Genomic DNA, 27,053 nt, shown 5'->3' with positions numbered 1-27,053 from the left:
GTGAGAGAGATAGAAAAATAGAGAGAGAGAGAGAGAGGGAGAGAGAGAGACAAAGAGGAAAAGGGAAAGAAAAAGAGAAGAGAAAGAGATAGAGTTCTCACACCCTCTCAGTGTGGCAGTCAAATATATACACATATATATATATATATATATATATATATATTCGTTTGGATTACATTGGGCTACCAATAGCGTATACTAACACATAGGAAATGCACGCAGGACGATCTAGACAGGTTTCAGTGTGAAAGAGAAATAGAGTGACGAGGGGGATGGGAGAGAGAGGAAAGGGGATGATGTGGCGAGAAACGATAGAAGAGGGCTGCGGGTATTGCGATCCGTCAGAGCGGGTAAACCGAAAACATAAATTTAATAGGTTTCACCCCCTTCTTCGAGCTTTATGGCGCCACCGAATTTCCCATTAAATAAACAAGCGCCATGTTCATTACAGGCCAACGGGATCTCTCTCTCTCTTTCTCTCTCTCTCTCTCTCTCTCTCTCTCTATTTCTCTCTCTTTCTCTCTCTCTCTCTTTCTCTCGGCCGATCGAGCCCGCCTCTATAAAGCTATGTGTGTATATGTTCGACCTCGAGCTCTACGTTATGCAACGTGCATGCGTCTAGGGCTTAGACCGCGGCTTGCGGTTAAGGGTAGGTATCTGTATCTCGTCGCCGAACGAACCTCCCACTCCACCCCGCGAGTACACCCGAAATTACGTACCTACATCCTTTATGACCGAGTTCTAGCTTCGCCCAAATCACGCGTTTCAAACTCCTTCTCTAACGTTTTTTCCTTGTTTTAGAATGAACTTTTTTGTTCGACCATTTCTAATTAAGTCGTACTTGTTCTACACGTTGTAAAATAAATACCGTTCGTTGTCGAATATCGTACATTATGATAAACCAAAGATATTCGAACGGTGTCACTATTTTCCACTGAAAATTCTTCACGACCTGTACGAACGATTTATCCGTAGACGAAATCCATAGATCCATCCATCCATCTATCCATCCATTCATCCATCCATCCATCCATCCATCCATCCATCCATCCATCCATCCATCCATCAATACAAATTTCGTTCGGCTCGTTCTAATCTTGTTTTTTTTTTCCTCGTTCGAACCATTTCCTGTGGAAGTTTTATCGGTAACACCGCATAGTCATCGTACGTACGGACGCGAAACACTGTAACTCCTGCTTGCTGATAATTAGCGCATCCATCAGTTGCAGCAAGCCGGCAGCTAATGCCGATCGTACGTTATCGTTATCACAGCCTCCCCATTTTGTCCCCTACCGTTTCCTCGCCTCTTCCCCTTCCCCCTATAGCCTCCCGGCCCCTATACCCCTTCCTATCATCCCAAAGCTACCCTTTCCCGTCTATTTGTACGCCGTGCGTACGCGGGAACACCGTTGGCGAGCAGCGCCATTGCCAACACCAACACATACTACCACATACCACCATTACTACTAGGCATAGCCGACAACACTTGCACTCGTGGTGCCAACGACGCCTGGCTTCGCCATAACCATCGGCGAACTTTCTACCTTCTATCCACCCTTCAATTCATACCCACGAATATCGATAGGCAATGCATGAGCTGTCGATGCGACCAATAATCTAATAACCAGTCACCGGCAATGCGTCGTAAGTCATCTTCTTGCGGATTTTTCCTCGTGTGAATCGAATCGAAAGCAATATCGTCGTTTCTCCTCTATCATCGGATTCGTCAAGGACAACAACAACGACGACGATGACGATCACTATAACATCGACGACAAAAAACTGTCGGCCAAAAGTCAAATGAGAACTGAACCGATGCTCGATAAAAATATGATGCCTCGTATACGATTTATCGGGCATCCTTCGTTCATTCGCACTTTGACTTTCGCTCTGTTACCTATCCTTCAAGCTTTTTCAAATAGAGCTTTCTATCATTCATGAAATAATCTCTCGATTTTCAAGTTTGTCGATCAAATTCCTACACTATTTTTATTATTTATATCCTCCTCGTCTCTCGCTATTTTATCCTTTTTCCGAGTTTTGATATGTACACACATACATACATATATATATATATCCTAGATATATGGTAGATATAAATACATGAATTGACAAAATTGTATATCTTACAGTATTATATTGTTATTTATATTCAGTAATGAGAATAAAATTGATGAGATACGATTTAAATGACTTGTGTACCCGTTTGGCAACTTTTACTTACCTACATGAATCTAATGACTATTCTATATCCATAAAATATATACATAATATTCTACTTTCTATAAATAATTACATATTATACCTAGAAGACGATACATAAATTATCAATATCAAGCAAGTTATAACGATGCAAGTTTTTATGTAATTACCGAGACTTCGCTTCGTGTACGCATGAATGAATAAAATCCTATGAATTCTACACTGGAGAATATTAAAAAGAAAAAAAAAGCAAAAAAAAAAAAAATAGAAAGAAGAAAAAAAAAGAGAAAAAAGGAGGAAAAAACGATAAAAAAAAAAGAAAAGACAAAAAACTAAATAAATAAATGAAAAAAAAAGGAGAACAAAAAAACTATGGAAAATCCATGGATTTCATATATATAGTATGCAAAAAATAGGATCAGAAAAGAGATTTTTCTCTTTCTCTCTCTTTATAATCCCAGGCAATGTTTCAATCCGCATTCTGCGATCATGATAGCGCATTGTTGCCGGTGCATGCGCGCATCTCACAGCCGCGGGCCACCAAATGATCCAGAACACCTCTGGGAATTGGTTTGGGGATGGAACAGGAGAGAAACAGAGAGAGAGAGAGAGAGAGAGAGAGAGAGAGAAGCAAACAGAGTGAGATAGTGGGTGGGCACGCGTGCTCGAACAAGGAAGAGAGTGAGAGAGAGAGAGAGAGAGAGAGAGAGCGAAGGGCCGACGTTATAACTAACCAAGCTGATCTACGACCTGTTTAGTAGTTCTATATCAGCGCTATAGCATGCTTCGGTACACGCAATCGAATCGCCTCCTATGTCGATAATATCTAACTTAAGTAGGTAACAACCAACGCGTACGTACACGTACACACATCTGCAAGTACATACGTATGCTTACGTGTATCTATATGTATATGTATACAATATGCAAGCACATGGTTACGGATGGACAACCACTCCATTTTACATGACTGAAAATATCCTCGTTATCGACGATGGTATGCGCAAAAGTTGTTCGTTAGCATTGTTCAACGATACCGAATATATATTTAAAAGGAACTTATACACCATATAGACTCGTTTTAGTTTCTCCATCTTGCATGTTGGCTAAACGATTAATGCCTACGTATTCTGTTTGTTTTTCTTTTTTATTACAATGAATTTTTTTTGAATCTTTTATTACATTGAATTTAAGAATGAATCTTGGTCTTAAGGAACAAGCAATTTCATTGACGACTGGATTGCATTATGGATGTTGAATCGTAATTGCACAATTTTTAATGAGATAATTTTCTATTATAACGATATATTGAAATAAAATGACGCGACAGATATTACGCGATAATGGTGAATTCTTTTAATTTGAAAAAAAAGGTTTACGAGAAACGCGAAACGTTGAAAATCGCAGCCTCGTGACGTATAATGGATTATTAACGGATCCAATACTCGGTTATATACGCGTATTCGATAAATCGAGCCGCAATCACGCTACGGGATTTCGTTGTCGGTCCGATACTACCGAACGAAGCGCGTTAATTTTTTAATCCCTTGGCACCGGCCGAGACGATTTTAAATATGAATCCTTCATCCGAAAATGGGAAACTGCCTAGCATAGTAGAAATATTGTCATGCCGAAAATATCGACGTCGTACGTCACGCTTTCGTTCGACGTAGCTACTAAAAACCGCGTCGTCGCTAACGCGTCGTTAATCGTTGCTCGCATTTAAATTCGTTTCTCATAAATCGATTGTACCTAACAAAAATACAACATCGATATCGATAATCTGATTACAATTTCTTTTTTTTCTTTTCACTGTTTTCCAGGTAAGGACGATATTGCTAAGCCACATTGGACATGGTTGCAAGGTGAGTCGTGCTTCATTGAAACTTAAATCGATCGATTATTTTCCATTATATTCGGTTGATCGGCAAGCGCTGACGTTGTTATAATATAGATATATGTTTAACTACGAAACTTCGATCAAGTTTCGGGTCTACGTACCGCTCATAGGGAACAGATGCTCGAAAGCTACTAAAATTTCACAGAATTCACAATATCTTTGGTGATTCACGAGAAATCTTGGAGGGTTAAAAGTCGTAGTCGAAAGAAGGGAACACGTTTCTCTTTTCTTTTTTCTTTTTTTTTTTTCTATTTTTCTTTTTTTTCTTTTTCTGTTTGGGGAATCTTTCAACTCCGTCCCTTTCCATCTCTATCGACGAAATAGCACGAAAGAGAGAAACCGAGAAAGGGAAAGAAAAAGAAGAACGAACGGAGGAGAACAGCTGTGAGAGTGCTCGCACGACGTAGGATCCTTTAAAAGATTCGACGTCAGAGAAAAGGTGTTCGAGGGAAAGAAATCGCGAGAGAGGGAGAGAGAGAGAGAGAGAGAGAAAGAGAGAAAAGAGAGAGAGAGAAAAAAGAGAGAGAGAGACAGAAAGAGAGGGAATTGGGGAAGAGGAGAGCGGAGAACGATGCCTTCGAGGGTAATCAATAAATATTGGCTCTCGGGGGTGAAATTGAGGTAGCCGACGCGGGGAAGACGGGAGAGGGGGAATGGGGTGGAAGGATGGCGGGGGTGGAAGGACAGTCGTGCTGCTGCGGTTGCCGCCCCTTTCCTATGGCACACGACGTATGGCAGATATAACCACTTGGTATAGGCAATGGAGAATCGCTCACGCTCGGTAATTCCCTCAGAGTTTCTGATCGATACTCACTTTAGGCCCGTTCTGCTATCTCACAGAGGCCCGTAGGAACTACCACGTACCGATTTACGAGGAAAATGTTTTGGGCAAAGTAATCTTCGTCGTGAAATTTTTCCTAGACCAAATCTTCCAAAGACCTCTTTCCTCCTCGTAAATCCTAAATCCATGGACACGGATTAGGTTCTGATCTTCAGGAAACGGATCCTCTTATTCCTACGACTATTTTCGAACGCGATTCGACTATTTGACACCGATAAACGAGGGAAGAAGGTGAATTTGAAATTAAGAGGAGAAGAAAGAATAGATCGAGGGTGAGGAAACTCGCTGACGGTGAATTATTCGGGTCGACGAGCCGCATAATGGGAATGTCTTGATTACCGAGTCGATCATCCACGCCTTCAATCGTGTCCTTCGATCAATGTCTTTTATTGATGTCTTTCTTTCTTCTATTTTTTTTCTTTTTTCTCTTTACTTTTTTTTTTTCTTTTTTTTTTATATCAAATCGCTTCGGTAAAAATGTCTCCTAAACGTTTCATTCGACATATAGAAGCACAATTTTTCTTTTTTCTTTTACTTCTTCTTTTTCCTTTTATTTTATTTTATTTTATTTTTTTTTTTTTTCCCCTAAACAAATACTATGTAATTCCAAACGACTCGATTCGTATCAATTTGAGGCTTTTAACTTTGAATATGCGCTCGCATTGATTAGCGAAAATGTAATTTTGAGAGCTTAACCTAGAGTATAACAATTGGATACAGTTTCACGGTTCTTCCTTCCCATCCAACCCTTTTCTAAACAGAAATACTCGAATGCTGCATGAGAGGGGATTTCCATGGATTTGGCTAGAATTCGGATGAGGAAGCTGAATGCTTTCCGAGGCGTGAAATGGGTGCGTTAACCGCTTGCACGAGCACACCCTGCACATGAGGATACGGGTGGAGAGGAGGATGCGCTTCAATCCTCCGCTAATCCTTCGATTATTTTATTGTTTTCAAAATCTTCTCTGTCAAACATCGCGGTATTATCATAAAATTTTTTTATACGACGTAACAATACTTATAAATTATAATATATTAATATAGAACTCTGATTTTTTCATAATTTTGTGATACACGATTTGTAAATTAATACGCATAAAAATTTCCATTCATATCATACGCCATAATTATATTGATTGCTATGAAAGTTAAAAAAAAAAAAAAGAAAAAGAAATTAGAATGCTTCGATGTTTACAGAAGAAAAAATTCTATTAGTCCATTAAGGATTAGACCTTGGCAAGGAAAAGAGTCGATCATAAAAGCAGAAACTTCTTGAAGAAAGAAAGACGAAAAAAAAAAAAAGAAGAGAAAAAGAAATTCTTCGACAGTCGTTTCGAAAGTAGAAGAACGGTTTTCCAATGGCAAGTTCGAAACACCATATTGTATTCTTTGGTAAGACATCCTCCAGAAGTGTCCGCTCGTATCCTCTGGAGCGTCGATAATGGAAAAAAGGTTGGAGATCGGAGACGAGCCCTTTTTCGTAGCTGGAAATGTCGGTCTTCCGCACCCCTTCCATAGCAGCCCTTCGTTCGGCGACCCTTTTATTTTTGTTTTCTGGGATACGTTTGGAACACGTGGATGGCAATATCGTCGCTAGGATCTCACGAGGAGGTATAAGAGAAGAGTTATGTGCTCCGCTATGCGCGAGGGAATCGTAGATCAGCGGTTGGACGTCTGCGGGGACGTAGAAACGAACGAACGCGAACGAACGAAGAACCACCATCGTCGTCCCGCCTCCCCTCTGCCTTTCGTTCTTCCCTCGATCCCACCCTACTTCGAAGGCAGCCAGCCACCCGCCCCTGTCCAACCCTCTCTCTTTCTCTCTCTCTCTCTCTCTCTCTCTCATTTTCTGTCTTTCTCTTTCTCTCTCTTTCATTCTCTCACCCTCTCCCTCAACTCGTATCGCCGCTATCTTGGAAAGCCAGCCACGTCGTTCGTGCACGCACACCGTGTTCTCCGACCTTAGGATATATTCTCCACGTGTATGTATCTATGTATATTCTTGTATACGTCTATATACGTGTATGTGTGTGTGTGTGTGTGTGTTTGTATGTTTGTGTACGAGAGTGCGACCGAGCTAGATAGCGTATACATCATCCGCGTATACCTACGTAAAATGCCAAAGCAGGCGCATAAGGCGACGAACGGTCGAGTATCTTTCTACGTATGTGTATAAATGTGTCTCTATGTGTGTGTACACAATACTGGGTGTGGCAGCCAAGGCGAACTATTATTTCACTCGGTGGAAGCGTTCGGTAGGAAAGTTGGAGGTGTACGCCTTATACTTCTCTTCGCGATCCTTTCCTTCGTTATATGTATAGGTATATTACGTTTTCTACCAGCTACGAGAAATTTACATTTTACATATAAAAGTATTTAACGTTATCATTTGATTATCACATTTTTATCGATTAGAACGATCGAGGATTCGTTAACAGTCCTTAAGTTTTTCCTCTGATTCTTGTAATTGAAAGAGTCAATTGTTACCCTGTACCTTTCGTGAGTTATCTTTCGAAATGGTAAATAATGAAGAAAAGAAGGCCGATTTCCATCTCGACAGCAGCAACAGCAGGAACAGCATCTCTTTCACCTCCTCCTTCTCCTCTTTTTCCTTCTCATTCTCTTCCTCATCCTTCTTCACCTCCTCTTCTTCCTATCCACCTCTCCTCCTTCTTCCCTTTCTTTTTCTTTTCGTCGTTGGAACGCGAAGTGAGTCGCCTTGCTATCTTCGGTCCTCACGTAAATTACAGCAGCTCCGCCGGAGAGAAATGGTCGCCTCTTCTTTTTCCCTACGCCGCCTCTTTCTGCTTTATTTACATATAGATACGAAACCCATTGAGCTGGCAAGAAAGTACTTCCCTTTTTTATGGCTGTATTCATTCAGCATCTATAAAATTTGCCGGTCTCTCGCATTATCGTTTTCGAGTTCGCGCGTCGTACGTGCGAATTCTACGGCGCCTGCAAATATTTCTTAACGACGACTGTAATCCCAAACGTCGTTTACCCCAAAATTTCTTAGTAGGACGAACATTAATAAGTTTTGCTACCGAGGGCCGGACCGGACCGGACCGGACCGAACTTGAAAATAATAATATATATGTATGTACGTATGTATGGATGTACGTATATATGTATATATGCGATTTTCTTCGATGATAAATTTTATTAGATTTTATTAGGTATTATCGAAAAATGACATATGTTTGTCGGGAAAATATGCGAGAAGAAAATTTGTCAGGATGGTGGTTTGCAACGAGGAGAAAATTGGAGGCATTTTCCCGGTAGGTGTAATGGATCGAAGAATTCGGGCACAGCTCGAAACGTATTATGAACACACGTATAAACATCCCTTGGCGTTATCAGTTGTCGGACGCCGGGGCGCCGGATATTGTCGCATCCTCCGTTTTGCTGTCTTTCTCTCTCTCTCTCTCTCTCTTTCTCTCTCTATCCGTTTCCAGTGAATAGAGGTTTGGGGAAATGTTCGTAGATAGAACAAAACGTAGAGAAGGGTAGATACAGGTGGGAAGGGGAAGAAGTTAAACAAAAAAGTTAACAACCTATGCCGGGCTTGAAACAATCGTAAATTCTTACGAAACGGAATTATACTCTATGAGAATTAAAGGGCAACTTTGTAAAATGTACCCGCTCGTACGTCGTCCTTTTACGGAAAGACCGAATAATCGTAAAGCAGCGCTGCGTTAACTTCGAAAGAACGTAAGAGAAACTACTCGTTTGTTCGAGTTTCTTCATTTTCCTCTTTCTGTTTTTTTTTCTTTCCTTCTTTTTTTCCTCTTTTTTTTTTCTCTTTTTTTTTCTCGTCCCGATTAACGATCTCGAAATATTTTCGAATCTCCGATAACTGACCAGTCGTATTCTCGATCGGTCAATATGATGCAATAATACTTTCGCGAATGATGACATAATACTTAAAATAAGTAAAAAAAAAAAAAAAAAAGAAAAAAAAACTGGTAGTCTTCGATCAACGCCATATATATACATACGTATCTAGCTATTGCGATGTTTCATAATCAATTTGCTCGCAACTATCGCGAAATGTTGTTTAGAATGCGTTTACCGTAATACTATGACTGCATAATATGCAGCTTGATATTAAAATGCTGATTTTTAATAAATCAATTTGCAGAGCACTTAAAAAAAAAAAAAGATAAGAAAAAAAGTATATCTACTAAATCATAAAATATTCTTCTCTTTTATTTCTCCAGTTTTCTTCTGTCAATTCTTTTGTCAAGATTTTCTTAGTCTCTACCATAAAGAAGTTCGGACTTTTACTTTTTTATGGCACCCAAATTTTCCCTTATCCTGTGCAACAAGCGTAAAACGAACGACGGGTAGACTTTTGTCGAAGGGTCACTTAAAAAAAAAAAAAAAAAAAAAAAAAAAGAAAAAAAGAAAGAAAGCAAGAAAAAAATTCCGTAGGAATTATCTTTTCTAGGTGAAAGTCACCTTTCATGACGCATTATATTCGAATTGTTATTTTTGAGGTACGCAAAAAAAAATTTTTTTGAGAAAGTTTTAGGAGTTGCTCGCGATTATCTGCGCGTTTTCTTACTTTCCAAAAACTTTCCCTTTTCCTTTGATCTGTCGCTTTCTAAAAAAAATAAAGGAAAAAAAATCCTTACGCTTTGTCCTGCGAGTAAGGAAAAGTTTTTACCGAGAAAGTAAATATTACCTGAGCTAAAAAGAAAAAAGAAAAAAAAAAAGGAAAAAAAAGGAAAAAAAAATCAAATCAAAGAAATAATAAATGAAGCAGGAGAAAAATCTATGATTAAAATCAGAAAAGAATCCCAAGAGAAGAATCTTTCGAACTTGTGATCCGTATTATACGATATTATGTAATGCAAAATGCTGTCGCATTTTACGATGATTATTAAAAGAAAAAAAAAAAAAAAAAGATGGCGTATAATACAGCTATAGGATAGAGCAAATAAGTATGGAAACGCAAAACCTGTCTACGAGCTATTGTACACAAGTCGTTTGGATATAGTTATGCTTGAATCATTTTATTGTCCGTAACAACCACATCTTATAAACAAGGTTAAAAGCCCCGAGCTATCTGAGGTAGTTTTACCTTCCGGATTATCCCTCGCGATGCACAGGGTCACGTGAGAAAAATTTAACAACGTGCCAGGACAAACATTGATAATTCCCAATAATCGTTTGCCATGATACATTTAATAATAATGCATATTTATCTTTCAATAATATATTTTTAATTTTTATATAATTTTCGATATGAACGATTTACAAAGAAAATTATATAAAAAATATTTAAATCACAAACAATTGATTTTTATACAATGTAATAATAAAACTGAATAGAAAAATGACGAATTTTATATACTTTTCAAGAATTTTATAATCAGCAATTAAAAGTTTCGAATAGCAAGAATTAAAATGGCGAAACGTCGTTCTCATTGGGCGTTGGTCCAAGCGGAACTCGAATGATATTACACTCTCGACGAATCGTACTCTTGCTAGGATATACCCTTGAAGGGTGCCGAAGGGAAACTCGGAAAGAGTTAGAACGACGTGGGGAGAATAGCGACGAGCAAATAATCGAGTTTAATTGCGAAACCGTCGGCATGATTTAATTACGCGGCGCAGCGCGCTCACAATTAGATGTAGGTATATATCGAAGACGCGCATACCTATATACCTCGCCCTTCTCCCTCCCCTTCATTCTCTTTCTCTTTCTCTTTCTCTCTCTCTCTCTCTCTCTCTTTTTCGCTCTATCTTTCTCTTTATCCCTCTCCTCTATAGCACGAGAGCTTGTAAAAATAAACAGAATAGCTCGGCTCGTACGACTCGTGCTCTTTCTCTCTTCTTTCGTATCGTTTATTTAACATCTTTTCTCGTTGAAGTTGTTTTCTTTTCTCTACTGGCAATCGATTGTCTAAACTAACTCGGCTTAATGTTGTTTATTAATTTTTATCAAAATGTGGTTATCGTGGATATTTAAACGTCACAATAAGATAGTGAAAATAATGTATAGTCTATCAGTTTATCGATTGATTAATATTAGAATCTTTTTGTTATATAACTTGAGATTAAAATAAATTTAATTTAAATAAAATATATGTTGGTGTTGGTATTTAAAAGAAAATTTTTTATATGGTACCTATACATATATATATATATATATATATATATATATATATATATATACCTATACTAAACATATATGTACAGTATATACATATATATATATATATATATATATATATATATATCGAGGTACGGAAAAGAGGACCGGTACGGTCAGTCCTCAGGATATTGGTCGGGATATTCGAAATGGCCGTAGCGGTGGGACTAGCATTGACAGAGCATAAAACTGGTCGAGCCAGCGCGTCCCTTTATCAAGGCACGTTCGGGTCTGGGGAGGAGTTTTGGCGTGCTCGCGTGCTACCAAGTAACGATATCAGGACGAATCTCCTGTCGCAGGTTGGTCTCGCGCGAAACGCTGCCTCGCGTGTTGCCATGCTACTGCAGTCGGACAAAAAGCAAACAGATAAGCGTTCCTCTGCCTTTGAGACTTGAAAAAGGGTGAGAGAAGAAAGGGACTCGGTGAAAGGGAAGAAGGGAGGATTCGTGAGGGCTGCCGAGTGTACCGATATACTTTTACTTTGCTTTCGAACGTCCTGCTAAACGAGTCCACTCGAAGAGACTCGCCCTTCTTGGAGTTCCCTACTTTCGTGATTTCCTGCGATATTCAAGATTCAACAATGTCTCTTTACGTCTACCAACTATTCACTTACGTTCTTCTTATTCAGATTCTCCAACACCTGTATACGCAAGCCAGCAAAAACTTATCCGAGGAATGCAAAAATACCGAAAGAACTTTTTGCTGATGGCTTATCAGAGATCGCGACTTTTTCTTTCGAGGGAAATCGCCCGTTCGTTAACGAGAATCGTATCGCTCCCTTTTACCCTTCAACTTCTCCATTTCTTCTCCCTGACTTTTATCGATAATTTCATTCTTTCTGCCTAGCCCTTGTACATCGTCGAACGTTGAACTTTGAAATCCCATTGAAAAGAATCTCGTTCCTCGCTTGTATTTTTTCCTTTTTCTTTTCTTTTTTTTTTCTTCTTCTTTTCTTTTTTCTCTTATTCTTTCTGTTCTTTAAGACTTACAAGATAAACGGAAGATCGTTATCGTATCGGGGCGAAGAAAAATCGAGTTCTCAAGTGAGTGATAAAGATTTCAAGATATCTTACTTTTATGTCAGCTGATTCCTTTGAACGATTAAATACTCACTTTCCCTTTTTCGAAAAGTTTAACCAATGTGATGTTTTTATCTCCGTTGGATGACAACGATATTAAAAACTTCCTCTTTGCTGGCCTTGTAATTTGTAAAAGACAAGGACAATGCGATGAGAGAAAAGGGAGGGCAAATTTGGATCGGTAAGAATTAGTGGAGAAGGAAGCGGGTTCCAAGAGACACGACACTCTTGGCCAATGTATTTTGGTTCGAGAGACGCTGACCTCCCGCTTCCCTCTTATTCTCTTTTTCTCTCTCTTTCATCTTTTCTCCTTCTACCCTTCTTCGGCAACGACGACATTCTCCTCGCAGTAACGTCTATCGCCTAGCGACGGATCCATTAGAGTCTTCACGATAATCCTTTGCACTTTTTGCTCTACGTTCTCTCAGAATAATCTTTATACTACTACATAAAATATTTACGCATTATTGCTTTTCTTCCTGATTTCGATTTTCTCTAGTTTATATCATTTATTTATTTATTATCAATAAATAAAGTAATTACATTCGGACTTGTCATTTTAATGTCATCCTTTCAAACGTTTGTTTAATCGATCGTTTCACGAAAAATCGTTTATGAAAAACATTTCAACGTATATTTAAAACACACGTTATTATTTCATTCGTTGATTATCAATGAATTGTAAATATCATAATAACGAATGGTTGCCTTGATATCTCTTACAAAGAAACAAGTCTGGCCGTCGGATAAAGTCATTGGTAGTAGGTGGAACGGACCGTTAAGTAATCTAATCTTGGCACGCGCATAACAACATTGAAAGTGTTGGTAAGTTTTGCTATTATGATACGTCGCTAACGTATTCGATCGTAACCGAGACATTAATGAAGTTCGTTAAGCTTTATAAGGCGACTAAGTGCCTGGTGGCTCGACATAAAAGAGAGAACATTTGTTTTTACGTAATAGTTTTAACTGACATTTCATTGCCATTTCATAACCGAGTTAAGATAATACTACGAATTCCGCCATTCTTTCCCTTTTCAACCTAGAAATCTAATCTCACGACTTTTTTTTATTTTTTCTTTTTTTTCTTTTCTTTTCTTTTCTTTTTACCTATGAACATTCCACATACTTAAACACTTTATCGAGATTTAAGTAATCTTTTTTTCTTTTTATCTTTAATTCGACGATTCGTTTCATTGTAAAAATCGTCCTTATAATTATTCCTCGTAAATTGAAACATTTCACGTTATCAAATTGGAATCGTGCAAAATGACGAAGAATACACAAATATATATTGATATAATTGTATTATTTATCGATCAACAATAACTTCATATTTTAATTTTATATTTTGATTGTTTCGATTCAACGGTCTCCTGGTCGTTTTAAAATATGCTAAACAATGCGTGCAACGAAGGAAGAAGGAACGCGGGCACAATACGAACGTTTTATCTTTCTATCGTGTATCTAGATCGTCACTGTCTGTTTGAGCCGTCGGTAGCGTGACGACAGTCAGTGCACGTACTCGCTTAATTATATTCATTTGTGTGTATTCCAGTGGCAATCACCGGCCAACTTTGATGATCGCGAACGTTATAAATTTTTCAAGAACGAAAGGAAGAAACTCAATTCGTTCTAAGGAATAACACTTTTTCTCATTCACATATATTGTCATTAATATACAACACTAAAAGCAGAACGAATTTACGTAATACTATAACATTAAGTAAATTATCATTGATAATGTCTCGGCTAAATAATAATCCATTAAAGCAATAGAAGTTACTTTCTTACTGTCTGTAGGATTCAAACGTTAAACACAAAAAGTAAATGTTACGAAAGAAGCGTTACGCGTTAACGATGACGTCGATACAGGCATCTCGCCATAAAATTCAACGAAGTAGAATATAAACGAGTTGGGTACTCTTCGATAGGATTTTTCGCCTTTCCCTCGTTATTTTCGCACCCTCCTTCGGGCCACCGAATTCCAGTAAATCGCTGCTAACGGCAATAAACCTGCGAAGCTGCGAACGTCCAGCATTTATTATTGCTCTCGCGCGTGAAGTTTGATATCCCTGTGCCGCCGAACGTACTACCTACCGTACGTGGTGAACATGCACGCACGCATGCACGTACGCGCACGCTTATCGAAGCAAGAGAGAGAGAGAGAGAGAGAGAGAGAAATAGGGAGAGAGGAAGAGAGAAAGAGAGAATGTTGAGGGTGGGGTGGGGTGGGTTTGGAGAGAAGCGAGGGCGCAGCAGTCACCGGTGGTGGTTCGGCAGAGAGCACACGAGGGGGATGGGTAGACTGAGGAAGGGGATATAGAGAGAGAGAGAGAGAGAGGGGGGGGAGAGAGGGAAAGAGAGCGCGAGAGGGATAGAGACGGACGAGGGGTTGAGAAGGGTGGGGCGTGCGCGCCTGCACCTCATAAACTTAAACGCTAATTAACCGGCGCTACGGCTACTGTTGCGTCCTACGTGCGTATGCTTCTCGTTCCCGCACACGGACGCACTTTGTCGTTTCTCTCTCTCTCTTTCTCTCTCTCATCCTCTCTCTCTCTCTCTCTCTTTCTCTTTCTCTTTCTCTCTCTCTCTCTTTCTCTTTCTCTTTCTCTCTCTCTCTCTCTCTCTCTCTCTATCTGCTATCTCTCGCTCTTACTTCCAATGTTACAGCATACTAGAGTATATCCGCGCGAGGTAGCTGGTATTCTCTAGCGAGAGACGCGATGTTTATTGCTCGACTTCCCGTAAATTAGCTACGCCGCGAAACTATCCGCTTGTTTCCACTCGCTAGCGGTACCAAGCGTTAACTATACTTTTGGAAGACGGCATCTTGAATTTCACCCTCGGTAGATAGGTAGATAGGTATTTGAAATCCATCGGGACCGAACATAAATTCCTTTTGTTTCGGGAAATAATTCTATGAAAATTAGTATTCGAATCTATCCCAACTTGAAAAAAAAAGAAAAAGAAAAAAAAAAGAAAAGAAAAACACAAGTGAAATCCAATGAGATCGATAATGATCATCAAGTGATTTTATTCTTTAAGAATTATGTATAAGACGTTAATCAACTTGATAACTTCCTCATGATCATATAATATACTGGGATGGAAGATGTTAGATATATGTGTTGAAAGTTTTAGATCATTTTGAATTAGTGGAACTCTTGACTGGTTGAATTTATGAAAAGATTTATAATACCGTATCAATCAACAGTTCTTTTTAATCCTTTACTATCCAATCTGACTGAACTTCTTATTTCAAATTATATTATAGCAAACTCCAGAGAGCGTAGGTATCTGGTTTTTCAAATATGACGGCATATGTCAAGTTGATATATCGATAAGTAAAGTCCCAATATCATTGAGAAAGTAACAACATACTAATATGTTGAACGGTATTAAAGCAAAACCAAACAGGATCGTCACAATCTTTTCACTTTCTACGATCGATATAACATAAATGAACACCTATCTCGAAAATTTATGACCGAGCCATTGTTACGAATCCCATATACCTAACGTGCAAATCATCTCCAGTCATTATCGATAATCATACCCTTCCGAAACTCTAATTGCTTCCTTTAAATCGATCATATTTTCTACGATAGAGACGAGTCGAGAAGGAATTAGATAAAGTAACTATATAACATGAGAATATCGTATGAATATATATAAACTCTTCCTCACAAATACATACGCACGCAATCTCTACGTTTATCGGCTTTTATACGAGTTCACTTTTAGTATGAATGATCTTTAACACATGGCGAAGAGTTTAAGCGGTCTAATTTCTTTCCTCTTTCTTCTCCTCTTCCTTCTTTTTATCTTTCTTTCTTTCTTTTTTTTGCTTTTTTTTCTTATCTTTTTTCTTTTTTTTTTTTTTTATTTTACTTCGCATCGACGTACTCGAACGGTCGACGTACTCGAACGTGACTCTCGTAGCGAGGCGTCAGACTGGGCGCATAGTGATTTACGATTCCGTTCTCGTCAACGTGGCTCACGTATACCTATATATAAATATATAGATAGATGTATATATATATATATATATATATATATATATATGTATATGTATATGTATATGTATATATGCAAAGCGTTTCAAAATGTCTCGCGAGTTGACGCACGAAAAGTCTCACGAAAAATGTCGAGGGCTGCCAGGGAGTAGTTGGACGAGGGGAAAGGGGAAGAAGGAAAGGGTTGTGGAAGCAAGTCGCGACTTGGATTTATTTATGGCAAGAAGAAGAGAGTCAAGAGTCCGACGACGTAGTCGTCTAGCTACTACGGTTAAATCCTTAATGCGAACGACTGGGTTTAGGTATTTATCACGTCACGTTTTACTCCGGTCATTTCTACGATCCTGGAAAAAGAAAAAAAAAAAAAAAAGAAATCTCACGCAACATATTTCACATGTACTTTTCGAGTAACAACTTTCTCAGTGTCCGTAGGTAGATACCTAGATACTCTTTTTTTTTAGTCACGGTGCCATGCACCGTATATAGTCAATAGAATGAATTATTGCATGATAGATTCGAGAACTCGGGTAAGTAAATACGTGGGGAAATGTGCGACTACAGCAAGAAGAAGAAGCAAAAGAAGAAGAAGAAGAAGAAGAAGAAAAAGAAGAAGAAGAAGAAGAAAAAAGGAAGAAGGAAAAAAGTCAATATGAATGCTCGTAAATCCGATCGAATAAGTAATCTTCTTATCTATCTTATCGGAATAACGTTTTATATTTATCCGTCGGCATCGTATCGTAAGCAACATGCTAAGAAGAAAGATTTATATTTCTCTATTTTCTTCAATTATCTCTTTCCTTATGGTGGATATTATTTTTCGAAATGAATATCTATTAAAAAGAAGTCATCAAGTAAACTTGGACATTATCGATGTAATAAAAATAAGAGAAATTCAAATTATCCTTTAATTCGTCAATTTAAACAATACATTTATATCATTTCGCGATTTGGTTAAGTAAGTACATAGAGTGTGCGCGCGCGCAACTCGTGCATGTGCTCTCGAGCGCACGCATGCGCGTAGAGAGCGAGCAAGTAGTTGGAATGGGAGATGGAAAAGATATACAGGTATCATATAGATACTCACACACATATATATATACACATATATGGGTAAGTATATATATATATATATAAATTGTTGGGTGAGAAAAGAGATGCTATATCTCTAAAATATATACACGTGCAACGTGTCACTATGCGTACACACTGGTCGTTTTCTCTAGTCATGCAACGTGCAACAAAGAACACGAGCTAAGAAAGACTCCTCTTGTCTCGTATCGTCGATCCCAATAAAGAGATGCAATCATGGCTGCCACGCACGTACGCGGGCGCGAGAGACATCCTTCCTTCCATAGGCCTATGCGTTTCTCTCGATCCGACGATATTCTCTCAAAAATTAATTGTATTACGATATAACCTTTGGTCACTGGTACGCGCTACGTAACTTCTTTGATATCTTTCGACTCGTATCTTTCACAGATTTGTTCAATGAACACGCGAAAATGCTTGACGCGTGTCAAGCGCGCGAGAAGGGCTCCGGACAACATGGCGACCATCGGCGCGCGTTCCTGAAACTCTTCTCTCCGTTGGCGCCAAGCAAAGCCATAGGTTAGAAAAGGACAGAACGATACGTAGTAAACAGGAGACAGTGAGAGTAAGAGAGAAAGAGATAGAGAGAGAGAGAGAGAGACAGAGAGGGAAGCAGCGCCGTTGGTCGATGAGTCGCGTTGCTCGCAACCAACCGCGACGTGGCGCGACAAGCAGCATACTCCCAATGTGGGAGAAAGAAATCCAACATGGCCGTTCGTCTACGTCGCGTCGAGATCATCACGAATCGTAGCCGTACGAGGCACGTTTTATCATAAAAATTTGTTTATTATCTCTAATCGCGATTCAAGACGATCTCATTGATCCTTTGCGATGTCAGCATCGATTCAAATCTGGTACGTAAAGGTTATTGAAGGCTAGTCATTTATATAGCAAAATCGCGGAGTGCTCCAACGTCTGTCTGCTCCTTTCAATGTGCGCGTGTGCGTCCGTGTGTGCCTGTATATATATACATGTATACATACATACATACATACACATATACATATACATATATATATATATACATATATATGTGTATATATTTCTCTCTCTCTCTCTCTCTCTCTCTCTCTCTCTCTCTCTCTCTTTCTCTCTCGCTCTTTCTCACGTTCACCTTTTTCCTCTGTATTTTCGTGTATACGTCGTATGTATATATGACATTGTCAGTGAATAAAACGAACGTTGCTTCTTTCTTCAATGTTCTTACAGGATTTTCTCAATTATTATTGATAATTGTTCATCTACGAAATGCGCTTTTTCTCTCTCTCTCTTTTTCTCTCTTTTTCTCTTATAATTCTTTACAATTAATATTAGTTTTTCGAAATTATTCAATTATTCATGATAATTCGAAAATTCATGATACATTTTTGATAAGAAATAAGAATATTTTCAGCTCGCCGATAATTTATTTCCCATTACGCCAACCCAATACGCTCTCCCACCTTCCCCCTCCTCCGATAAGAAAGATTAGTACCTCGTTTGTATTAGTTTGCGAAGTATTTCGCGTGGTTGTCTGGATCAACAAGTGTCTTACGTGTATCGTGTGTACCTACGTGCTTATCCGAATGCATTTCTCGTGAATTCGCAAGCGCAGCCTCCGTTAAAAGTTTAATTTCTCGTTGAAATTCTAAAGAAGAAACAGACCATGAAAATTGCGAAAAACACGACGTTTTTATATCTCGTATAGGATATTCGCACTGAATTGTTAGTATGAAGTCTTTCTCTTTCTCTCTCTCTCTCTCTCTCTCTCTCTCTCTCTCTCTTTTTTTTTTTTCTTTATCTATCTATCTTTTCTCTCACGATTTGTATAACGTGCGTTAGCATTTTAATTGGCTAGTTATCGCCGCATATTCTTAAATTTGCCAATGTAAATGTCCGGAATACTTTTCTCAATTTCTTTTTTTCTCTCTCTCTCTTTCTCTCTCTCTCTCTCGCTCTTTTCTCTCCACGTTAATTTTTTTTTCTATTTATTTTCTTGAAAATAAATTCAATGGGAATTGCTAAAACGACGTCTTGAACTGGCAATAACAACGAAATTAAATGAAAATCATGTCGCCGCTTATATCCACTTATCTACATATCTATTTCCATTTTCATTTAACTACCTATATCTATTCGATAAGAATCGCGTCAAGTGTTCCATGTTCAGTGTGAAAATCTTTAAGCAATAAAATAGGTATCAACGTGGACGACGATTCGACGACGATTACGACGACAACAACAACAACTACAACAACAACAACAACAACAACAACAACAACAAGAATGAAAGGAAGGAAACTATTTCGATGAAGATTAAACGATTTTACAAATAAAACTGCTCTTACGATTTCCTTACTTCGTCGTTAACAGACGCTCGCGTGACTTGAAACGGTATAATGAAGTCGAGAGAATAATTTCGAAGGAGGCACGCGGTCGTCGGTTTAATACCATATCATTCTTATTATTCATGAACAATTATGGTCTCGGTGAAGCGTCGAGAAACACGAGAACGCGTTAAACGAATGCGTGATGCGTAAGCAGACATTGACTTGTAAACTCCCCGAGGATCGTTAGACTTGAATTTGCTTAATTAAATATATTAACTTCTTCTCTTTCTCCCGCTAATGCAGGCTCTGTAAAAAGGAGCGAATAATGGACGAATAATGGACGAATAATGGACGAATAATGGATTCGCGTAAGTGCTTCTATTCCTGCGTCCTGATTTAAAAACGATTATGTCGCTCGATAAAGAACACGATTTTTCCTTTTCAATTTATCGATGGATAATGACGATAAAGAATTTCTTTTTCTTTTTTCTCCTCTTCTTTTTTTTTTCTTCTTTTTTATTTTTCTTCCTTTTTTATTTAAGATAAACGTTCGATATAATTATTTTGTCGATCGCCAATAGGATAAACCTTTTCTGCGTTATAAATATTAAATGCGTAATCGATACTTCCCCGATAACCATACATTTTCTTTTCTATTTTCATCGTTTAGATACTAGCCGAGTTACTTACTTACCATGCCACCGTGGAATCTCTCGCGGCCGTCGGACAGCTGACTTTTTCAAACGCATGCGCTATCCCTTAGTCTCTCTTTCCTTTTTTTTTTTTTTTTTCCCTTACTATTTATAGAATTCGTATTAATGAAAGAAAAGAAAAATTGATCTCCTCGAATGTTCTTCGTCGAAAACGATGAATTTTTATGTGATATTAAAAACTTCTCATTCTTTTTCTTTTTTGCTTTTTTTTTCTTTCTTTCTTTTTTTCTTTCTTTCTTTCTTTTTTCATTAATTTCTACGTCACATCAAAAGAAATTTCCATTTCCATTATCAACATGTCTCGTATAGATTTCATGTAAAATAATATCTAAGACAATGATGTATCTAAGTAAATAAAAAAAAAAAAAAAAAAAAAGAAATGTAGGAAATCATGGATTATTTTTAAACTCAAAAAAAAAAAAAAAAAAAAGAAAAGAATTCGATCGACGGTAGAAGACATCCGGCGGATTTTCGATTGGAATATTTCAAGACATTCTCTTTCTATCTATCTCTCTCTCTCTCTCTCTCTCTCTCTCTCCTTTTTATTTTTGCAAACGAGAAGAGAAGTTAAGAAAATTCGTGGAACGCGTAAGAGACTATTTACGATCCGGCGTTCACAGACGTTGCATCGAAAGGCACGCCTGCGGTCAGAAACCGACGCTTAATTGAAAGATTGATCTTCGTGGCGGAACTAAGAACTCTCTCTTTCTCTTTCTCTTTCTTTTTCTATATCCCTATCTCTCTATCTCTATCTCTTTCTTTCTCCTTCTCGGTGTAATCGCAAAGCAATGTGCAGTTGTATGTTGAACCGTCGTGTCTTGCTACATCCCCAGTGCCTTGGCGTTTCTCTATCTACGAGCTATCTCAGTAACTCACGCACATGCGGATACTCGTTAGACAAAGAGGAGAAGAGTGGGATCGCGAGTGGGAGAAAAGGCAAACGGAATAATGGATAGGAGAGAAGCGTGAGGGACATCTCGACGTGAACGAGATAAGACAGCCCTCTTCTTCTCTAGCGAGGGCTTTTCCAACGATCGAACCTTCTGCGTAGTATATGCGTGGATGTATGCGTGTGTACGTGCGTATGTGTGTGTGTGTGCGCGCGCGCGCGCGTGTATGTGTATATGTGCGTATGTGTGTATAGTTGTGACTCCTCGAAATCAATTTAGAGAACGTCCTGAGATAAATGGATAATATACCTATCTATCGTCTTTTTCTCTTTTTTTTTTTCTTCTTTTTTTATTATTTCTCTCTCTCCCCCCTCTCTCTCTCTCTCTCTCTTTCTTTCTCTCTGTCTCTGTCTGTCTCTTTGTCTCTGTCTCTGTCTCTGTCTCTGTCTCTTATTTCTTTTTCATTTCATTTTTGAATTTATTATATCGACCTGTTATGCGAGATCGTTTTGAGTGGTATAAAATGTTTTTCAGCGAGAAAGAAAAAAAAAAATTCAGATAACTTCGGTTGATATCGTGTTACTCTAGAATAAATCATGTCTCTGAGTATTTTTATTATATAGATAAACGCACGTAGTATTTCTCATTGTCTTGTTTCCAGCCGAGAGCCTCGTAGACGAGCCGTATGACTAGACAAGACCGCGACGAGAATCGCACGATAATGACCTACCATTTGCTTGGCAGAACGTCTGTTAGCTTCGTGGTTCGTTAAACCTTAGATACATTAGGAACATTAAGCACTCTTAACGATAGTCCCGATCGATGCGATCGCATCTTCTTAGAAATATTTATTTTATCAACGATGACGATTAATTTAAAGATTTCTTTACTTATTCTTATGCTTTACAACTTCTCTCTCTCTCTCTCTCTCTCTCTCTCTCGCTCTCTCTGTCAGTATATCACAACTCTTGATCCCTTCTCATATATACAGCCAATTAAACTGATATTAAAAGGAGATATTAAATACGTACGATATACGAACATGGGTAAGCAATTACATACACGTTCCATCCTTCTTTTTTTTTCATTTAAAAATCATCACACATACCCTATACCTATAAATTATCCAATATAATCCATCAAACGATCGTAGAAAGATCTATGTCCGGATCACGTAGTCTCGACACCTAGCTATTTCGTTTTGTCTTGTCTTTCTCTTTCTCTTTCTCGTTCTTTCTCTCTCTCTCTCTCTCTCTCTCGTTCTTTCTCTATCGTGAAACGTGAATGAGCTTCGTCCCCGTAAGAATATAAATGCGCGCGAACAATGTCTCTCCAGTGAGGGACGGAGGAGGGTCTACGCGCGCGTACATACGTACCTACGTCGCGTAAAACTGGGCCTCACTCCTTCTCTTTATAAGAGGGCGAAGAGGGTAAAAGACAAGGGAAGGAGTTGGAAGAGGTAAGCGGGGGGAAGAGAGTCAACGCCTGGAGGGACCTTCGGGGCCTGCATTGAGTTGTAAAAGCGTTCGTTCGGTCTCGCCGCCGGGCGGCATGGTCGCTTATGTAAAGGCCGGCTACATGCCGCGTGATGAGTGGATGCTGTTCCAAGCGTTTCTTCTTTTAACTCTTTGCTCTCGCTTTTGCACTCTTACCTGTCGGTCGGATATGTACGGGAGGGAATATCGCGAGTTCTCTCTCTCTCTCTCTCTCTCTTTCTCTTTCTCCCTTTCTCTCCTTCTCTTTCTCTCTCTCTCTCTCTCTCTCTCTCTCTCTCTCTCTCTTTCTCTTTCTCTTTCTTCTACATATGCGTGAGTATCTACGTACTTTTACATACCCCTCTCTCTCTTCTTACTCTACCTCCACCTTCTATCATTCTTCGAGCCCTTACGGTTTACAACATCGATGAACCTCCCTCTCTACGATTGTTTATTACTCGGCCACGTTCCACTCCTCGCGTGTCCTACTCTCATAAGTGTACTGACGTCCAATGCGTTATTATATTTTTCTTTTTTTTTCTTTTTTATTTTTTATTTTTTATTTTTTATCTTTTTTTTATTATTTTTTTTTCTTTTTTTTTTTTTTTTAGTTTCTTTCCTTTTTTTCTTTTTTTATAGATTGGAAAAATGTTATGTTAATGATCGTTCAATATGACGGTTAAACGATTCGATGCTCGAGAAAATTTCAATAGCTCCGAAGTTTCTCCGAGATGACTAAACGCGTGATCTTTAATATGTGCGATCGCATTGTGATGAAATAAAAAGAAATGTTTAAGCTGTAAAGTTTTTCTTTCTTTTTTTTTTTTTTCTTTTCTTCTTTTTTTTTTTCTTTTTTAGATGGGGGGTCTCTCTCGAATCAGGCTTTACTTAAATCGTAGGTAACTATCTATGCGTCTGGTAAAACGAGTTTCTATTTTTGAACGGCGAGATCGCTGAAAGACGAATAGTATTTTGAAATGGGAGATGTGTTTTTTCACGTGGGGGAAAAGAGAGACGAATCGGCTAACATAATGTAGCCATAACGGAGGGCTAGAATTTTTCAAGGAGATCTCCGATTCGTTGGGATAAGACTTTCCAGTCCGATGGTCGACGTTGATTTTGCAAAGGAGTCAACTTCTCTCTTTCTTTATTTCTTTCTTTCGTTTTCTTTTTTCTTTTTTTTTCTTTTCCTTTTTGTTCTTCTTTTTTTTTCTTTTTTTTTTCTTTCTCCTTCTTTTTTCTTTTTTTTTTTTTTATATCTTTTCACCAACGTGTGTACGAGCTCGTTCGAGGCAAAGAGACGAGAGGAATCCTTCGGTGTGAGACGTCGGTCATAAATCTAGCGTCCGAGGACGTGAGATTTTTAATGACGAAGTTTCTCTCAGGGGACTATTCTCTCGCGTTGTTTTCGGCTTAACGGCCTGACGCATCTTGCCGAAGGTGAAGAATGCGTCGCCAAACGCGAATGTATCCCTATCGTGGTATCCGGTCTTTCAAGAACGAAGCATTTCGTCGTTATCACGATGAGGAACGGCGATGTCGTTTTAAGCAAGATGCCTGGACTCCGAATGACCCACAACGTTTCGAATGTGTGCTGTTTTTTTCCCTTCTCTATCCCCACCCTTCCCAACTTTTTTCGGACACAAAAAAAAAAAAGAAAAGTGGAACGCGACTGTCGAATTCGACGATGATACAAATTTTCCTAGAGACCGAAAAAAGGGTGAGAAGAAGGAAGAGAGAGACAAAGACAGAGAGAGAGAGAGAGAAAGAGAGAGAGAGAGAGAGAGAGAGAGAGAGAATTTGAGTAATTTCGAGTAACAACGGTAGATGTCGTTTTTATCGGCAATTTATCGGCTATCGAATAAAGAGTAGTTACGAGGACGATACGACGATGGTATCGCCGGTGTCATAGTTGGGCGGGAAATTGGCGTTCTTCCTATATCTCTCCGCGTGGAGCAGGTAGGCAAGTTGGATGGTCGGTGTGGTTAGTCGGAAGGAGGGGAAAAGGGTGATCGGAGGAGGGGAAAGCGATGACGAGAGAGAGCGAACCGGTTATGGGCGAGGCCCTTTGGACTTTCTTCGTATTCTTGTTTCCTGTTCTCGGAGTTTACGGGCAAGAGGGGAAGAGGAAGGAGAGAAGGAAGCAGTAGAAGTAGAAGAAGAAGAAGAAGAAGAAGAAGAAGAAGAAGGAGAAGAAGAAGAAGGAGAAGAAGAAGAAGAAGAGGAGGAGAAAGGAGAAGGAGGAACAGTGGAGGATGGGGAGGGGGGGCAAAAGGAGATGTGGTTGCCGGAGAAGAAGGCTATACCAAGTATGGTGGCAAAGAGGATGATGGGGCATCGGAAGAAGAAGAAGAAGAAGAAGAAGAAGAAGGAGATCGAGAGCGAGAGCAAGAGAAAGAGAGATAGAGAAAGAGAGAAGAGGGCAGCCAAGAGGATGGGATGAGGAATTCTCGTTGGCTTTCGCTTCGATGTCTTTATACGCGCGGCTCTTGTATGGCCGTGGGACATATATCTGTCTCGCGAGAGCGAGGCGCGCCGCCAAAAAATCAGATCGAGTGTAAAAATCGCATAAACTCGTCCTGCAGACTCGAGAGCTATGTCCGCCCGGTTGGCTCTCGTTCGGAGCCGAAGATCCCCTTCCCCTCGCCTCCTCACCCCAGCAACCCCCTTCTTCGTTCTTGGACCATCTCTCCCTCCTCCCCTCTTCTTCGTCTTCTTCTTCTTCTTCTTCTTCTTCCTTCTCCTCCTTCTCCTCCTCTTCCCTCCTCCCGCTAACTCGCGGCCGCATAGTCCTTTTTCTCTGTCTTTCTCTTTGCAGCTGGGCCTGCTACACCGGCGAGCTGCTCGCATGACTCCACCTCGAGAGGAGGCCGATCACCTCCCATATTTCCTCTTATTCTCCTTGTCCGGCGCAAACGAGAGAGTTATGCGGTTCGCCGAGCTTATGAAAGATCCGCGCGCTCTTTATCGACGAGCAAAGTGCTCGCGTTCGCGTGCTATCATCGTGGACGAAGTACCGCGGGCAAAATAATTTCCTCTTGGCTGCTGTGTGTATCTCCCTTCTCCTCCTTCTCTTTCTCCCTATCTCTCCCTCTCTCTCTCTGTCTCTCTCTCTCTCTTTCTCTCTTTCTGTCTCTTTCTTTCATCCTACTCTTCCTCCTACGTTCTCTCCATCTACGAAGCGCGCACGTGTTAACGCTCGACATTAATGAAGCGGTCGGCATTAATAAGGCGATATTTCAACGTTCGGATTTTATCGCGACCTTGAGGCTACCGGTCTCTCTCGTTTCTCAGCTCGTACGATCAACTCTCATCATTTTCATCGTCGTCGTAATCGTAATCGTCGTCTCCGTCTCCGTCTCCATCTCGTCGTCGTCGTCGTCGTCGTCGTCGTCGTTGAATTTCTTTCTTTAAGATCTTCGACCAATCAGCCATTTAATAGCCCTCTCAAGCGCTTTCCCACGCGAATATAAGTATCACGATAAATCTGACGGATGCTCGCGTTACCATTAGGTAGTACATTGCGATTATGCCCGGGATTTACGTTGATAAGAGAGATGGAAGAGGAGAAGGAATAAAGAAAAAGAAAAAAAAAAAAAAGAAAAGAAGAAAAAAAAAGGAAAAAAAGAAAAAGAAATTTTACTCTCATCGACGACAAGAACTCCTTTTATCTCGTCTTTGCTTTTCTACTTCCGGCCACGAGAGCGAAGCGTTACAAGGTAGTAGCTCGTTAAAGAGCGTCGATCGAAGCGGCCTTTGAGTTTAGTTTGATTCGAACGTAACGAGACCGAACGTATATGGCCACTTCCACGGAAGCCGTGCTTCCAACCCCTGTAAGAATTCTACCTCATTCTCTCTCTCTCTCTCTCTCTCTCCCTCCCTCTCTCTCTCTTTCTATCTATCTGTCTTTTTCTCTCTCTCTTTCTCGTTTGAGTCAACGGGCACGGCGCACTTTCCACGATCGATCTCACAGTACGATACGCGCCAGTTCCACCAGCCACCAAGGGGAACTATCGAACATTGGCGAGGGACTCGAGGCAATTACCCTTCCCAGGGTAACTCGTAACAGAGGCGCACGAGCAACGCCAAAGCATGTTCAAGTATAACTTTGTGTATCTGAGATAGAAAGAGAAAGACAGAGAAAGAGAAAGATAGACAGAGAGAAAGAGAAACAGAAAGAAAGAAAGAAAGAGAGAGAGAGAGAGAAAAAGGAGGAGGGAGGAGAGAGAGAGATAGAGTTGGGTCCATGGGCCTCTCCAGCAGCGCAGAAACGACGGCAGAAGTTGCACCGCCGTTTGCAGAAGCTACAGCAGGATGTACCGAGGAGCAAAGAGTGCGCTCGTTGCGATGCACCTCCTAACGAGCTCGCTTTG

General features: G+C 39.6%; 1 protein-coding gene and 1 long non-coding RNA gene across 5 annotated transcripts in view; both read left to right on the top strand.

Annotated features, from left to right (window-relative positions):
* Nucleotides 1-27,053, top strand: part of LOC118445820 (homeotic protein ultrabithorax-like) — a 302,310-nt gene that overhangs the window by 45,196 nt on the left and 230,061 nt on the right. For 3 of the 4 annotated variants that reach the window (XM_085656705.1, XM_035875768.2, XM_035875767.2), the window contains exon 2: nt 4,026-4,067. The exons of the other annotated variant lie outside the window; for it this stretch is intronic. In XM_085656705.1, coding sequence (XP_085512831.1) covers nt 4,026-4,067 — 42 coding nt within the window. The remainder of the gene's footprint in view (nt 1-4,025; nt 4,068-27,053) is intronic. 4 annotated transcript variants of the gene reach the window in all.
* On the top strand, nt 18,009-20,393 carry LOC146873048 (uncharacterized). Its single transcript, XR_014982112.1, has 3 exons — nt 18,009-18,147; nt 19,906-19,970; nt 20,273-20,393. It is a non-coding gene; the product is annotated as an uncharacterized LOC146873048 (long non-coding RNA).

Source organism: Vespa mandarinia, chromosome 4 (genome assembly GCF_050613455.1).
Source record: "Vespa mandarinia isolate Hongniang chromosome 4, ASM5061345v1, whole genome shotgun sequence".
NCBI lineage: Eukaryota > Metazoa > Arthropoda > Insecta > Hymenoptera > Vespidae > Vespa > Vespa mandarinia.
The sequence above is the reverse complement of the archived record's forward strand: the minus strand, read 5'-3'. Positions and strand labels throughout refer to the sequence as shown.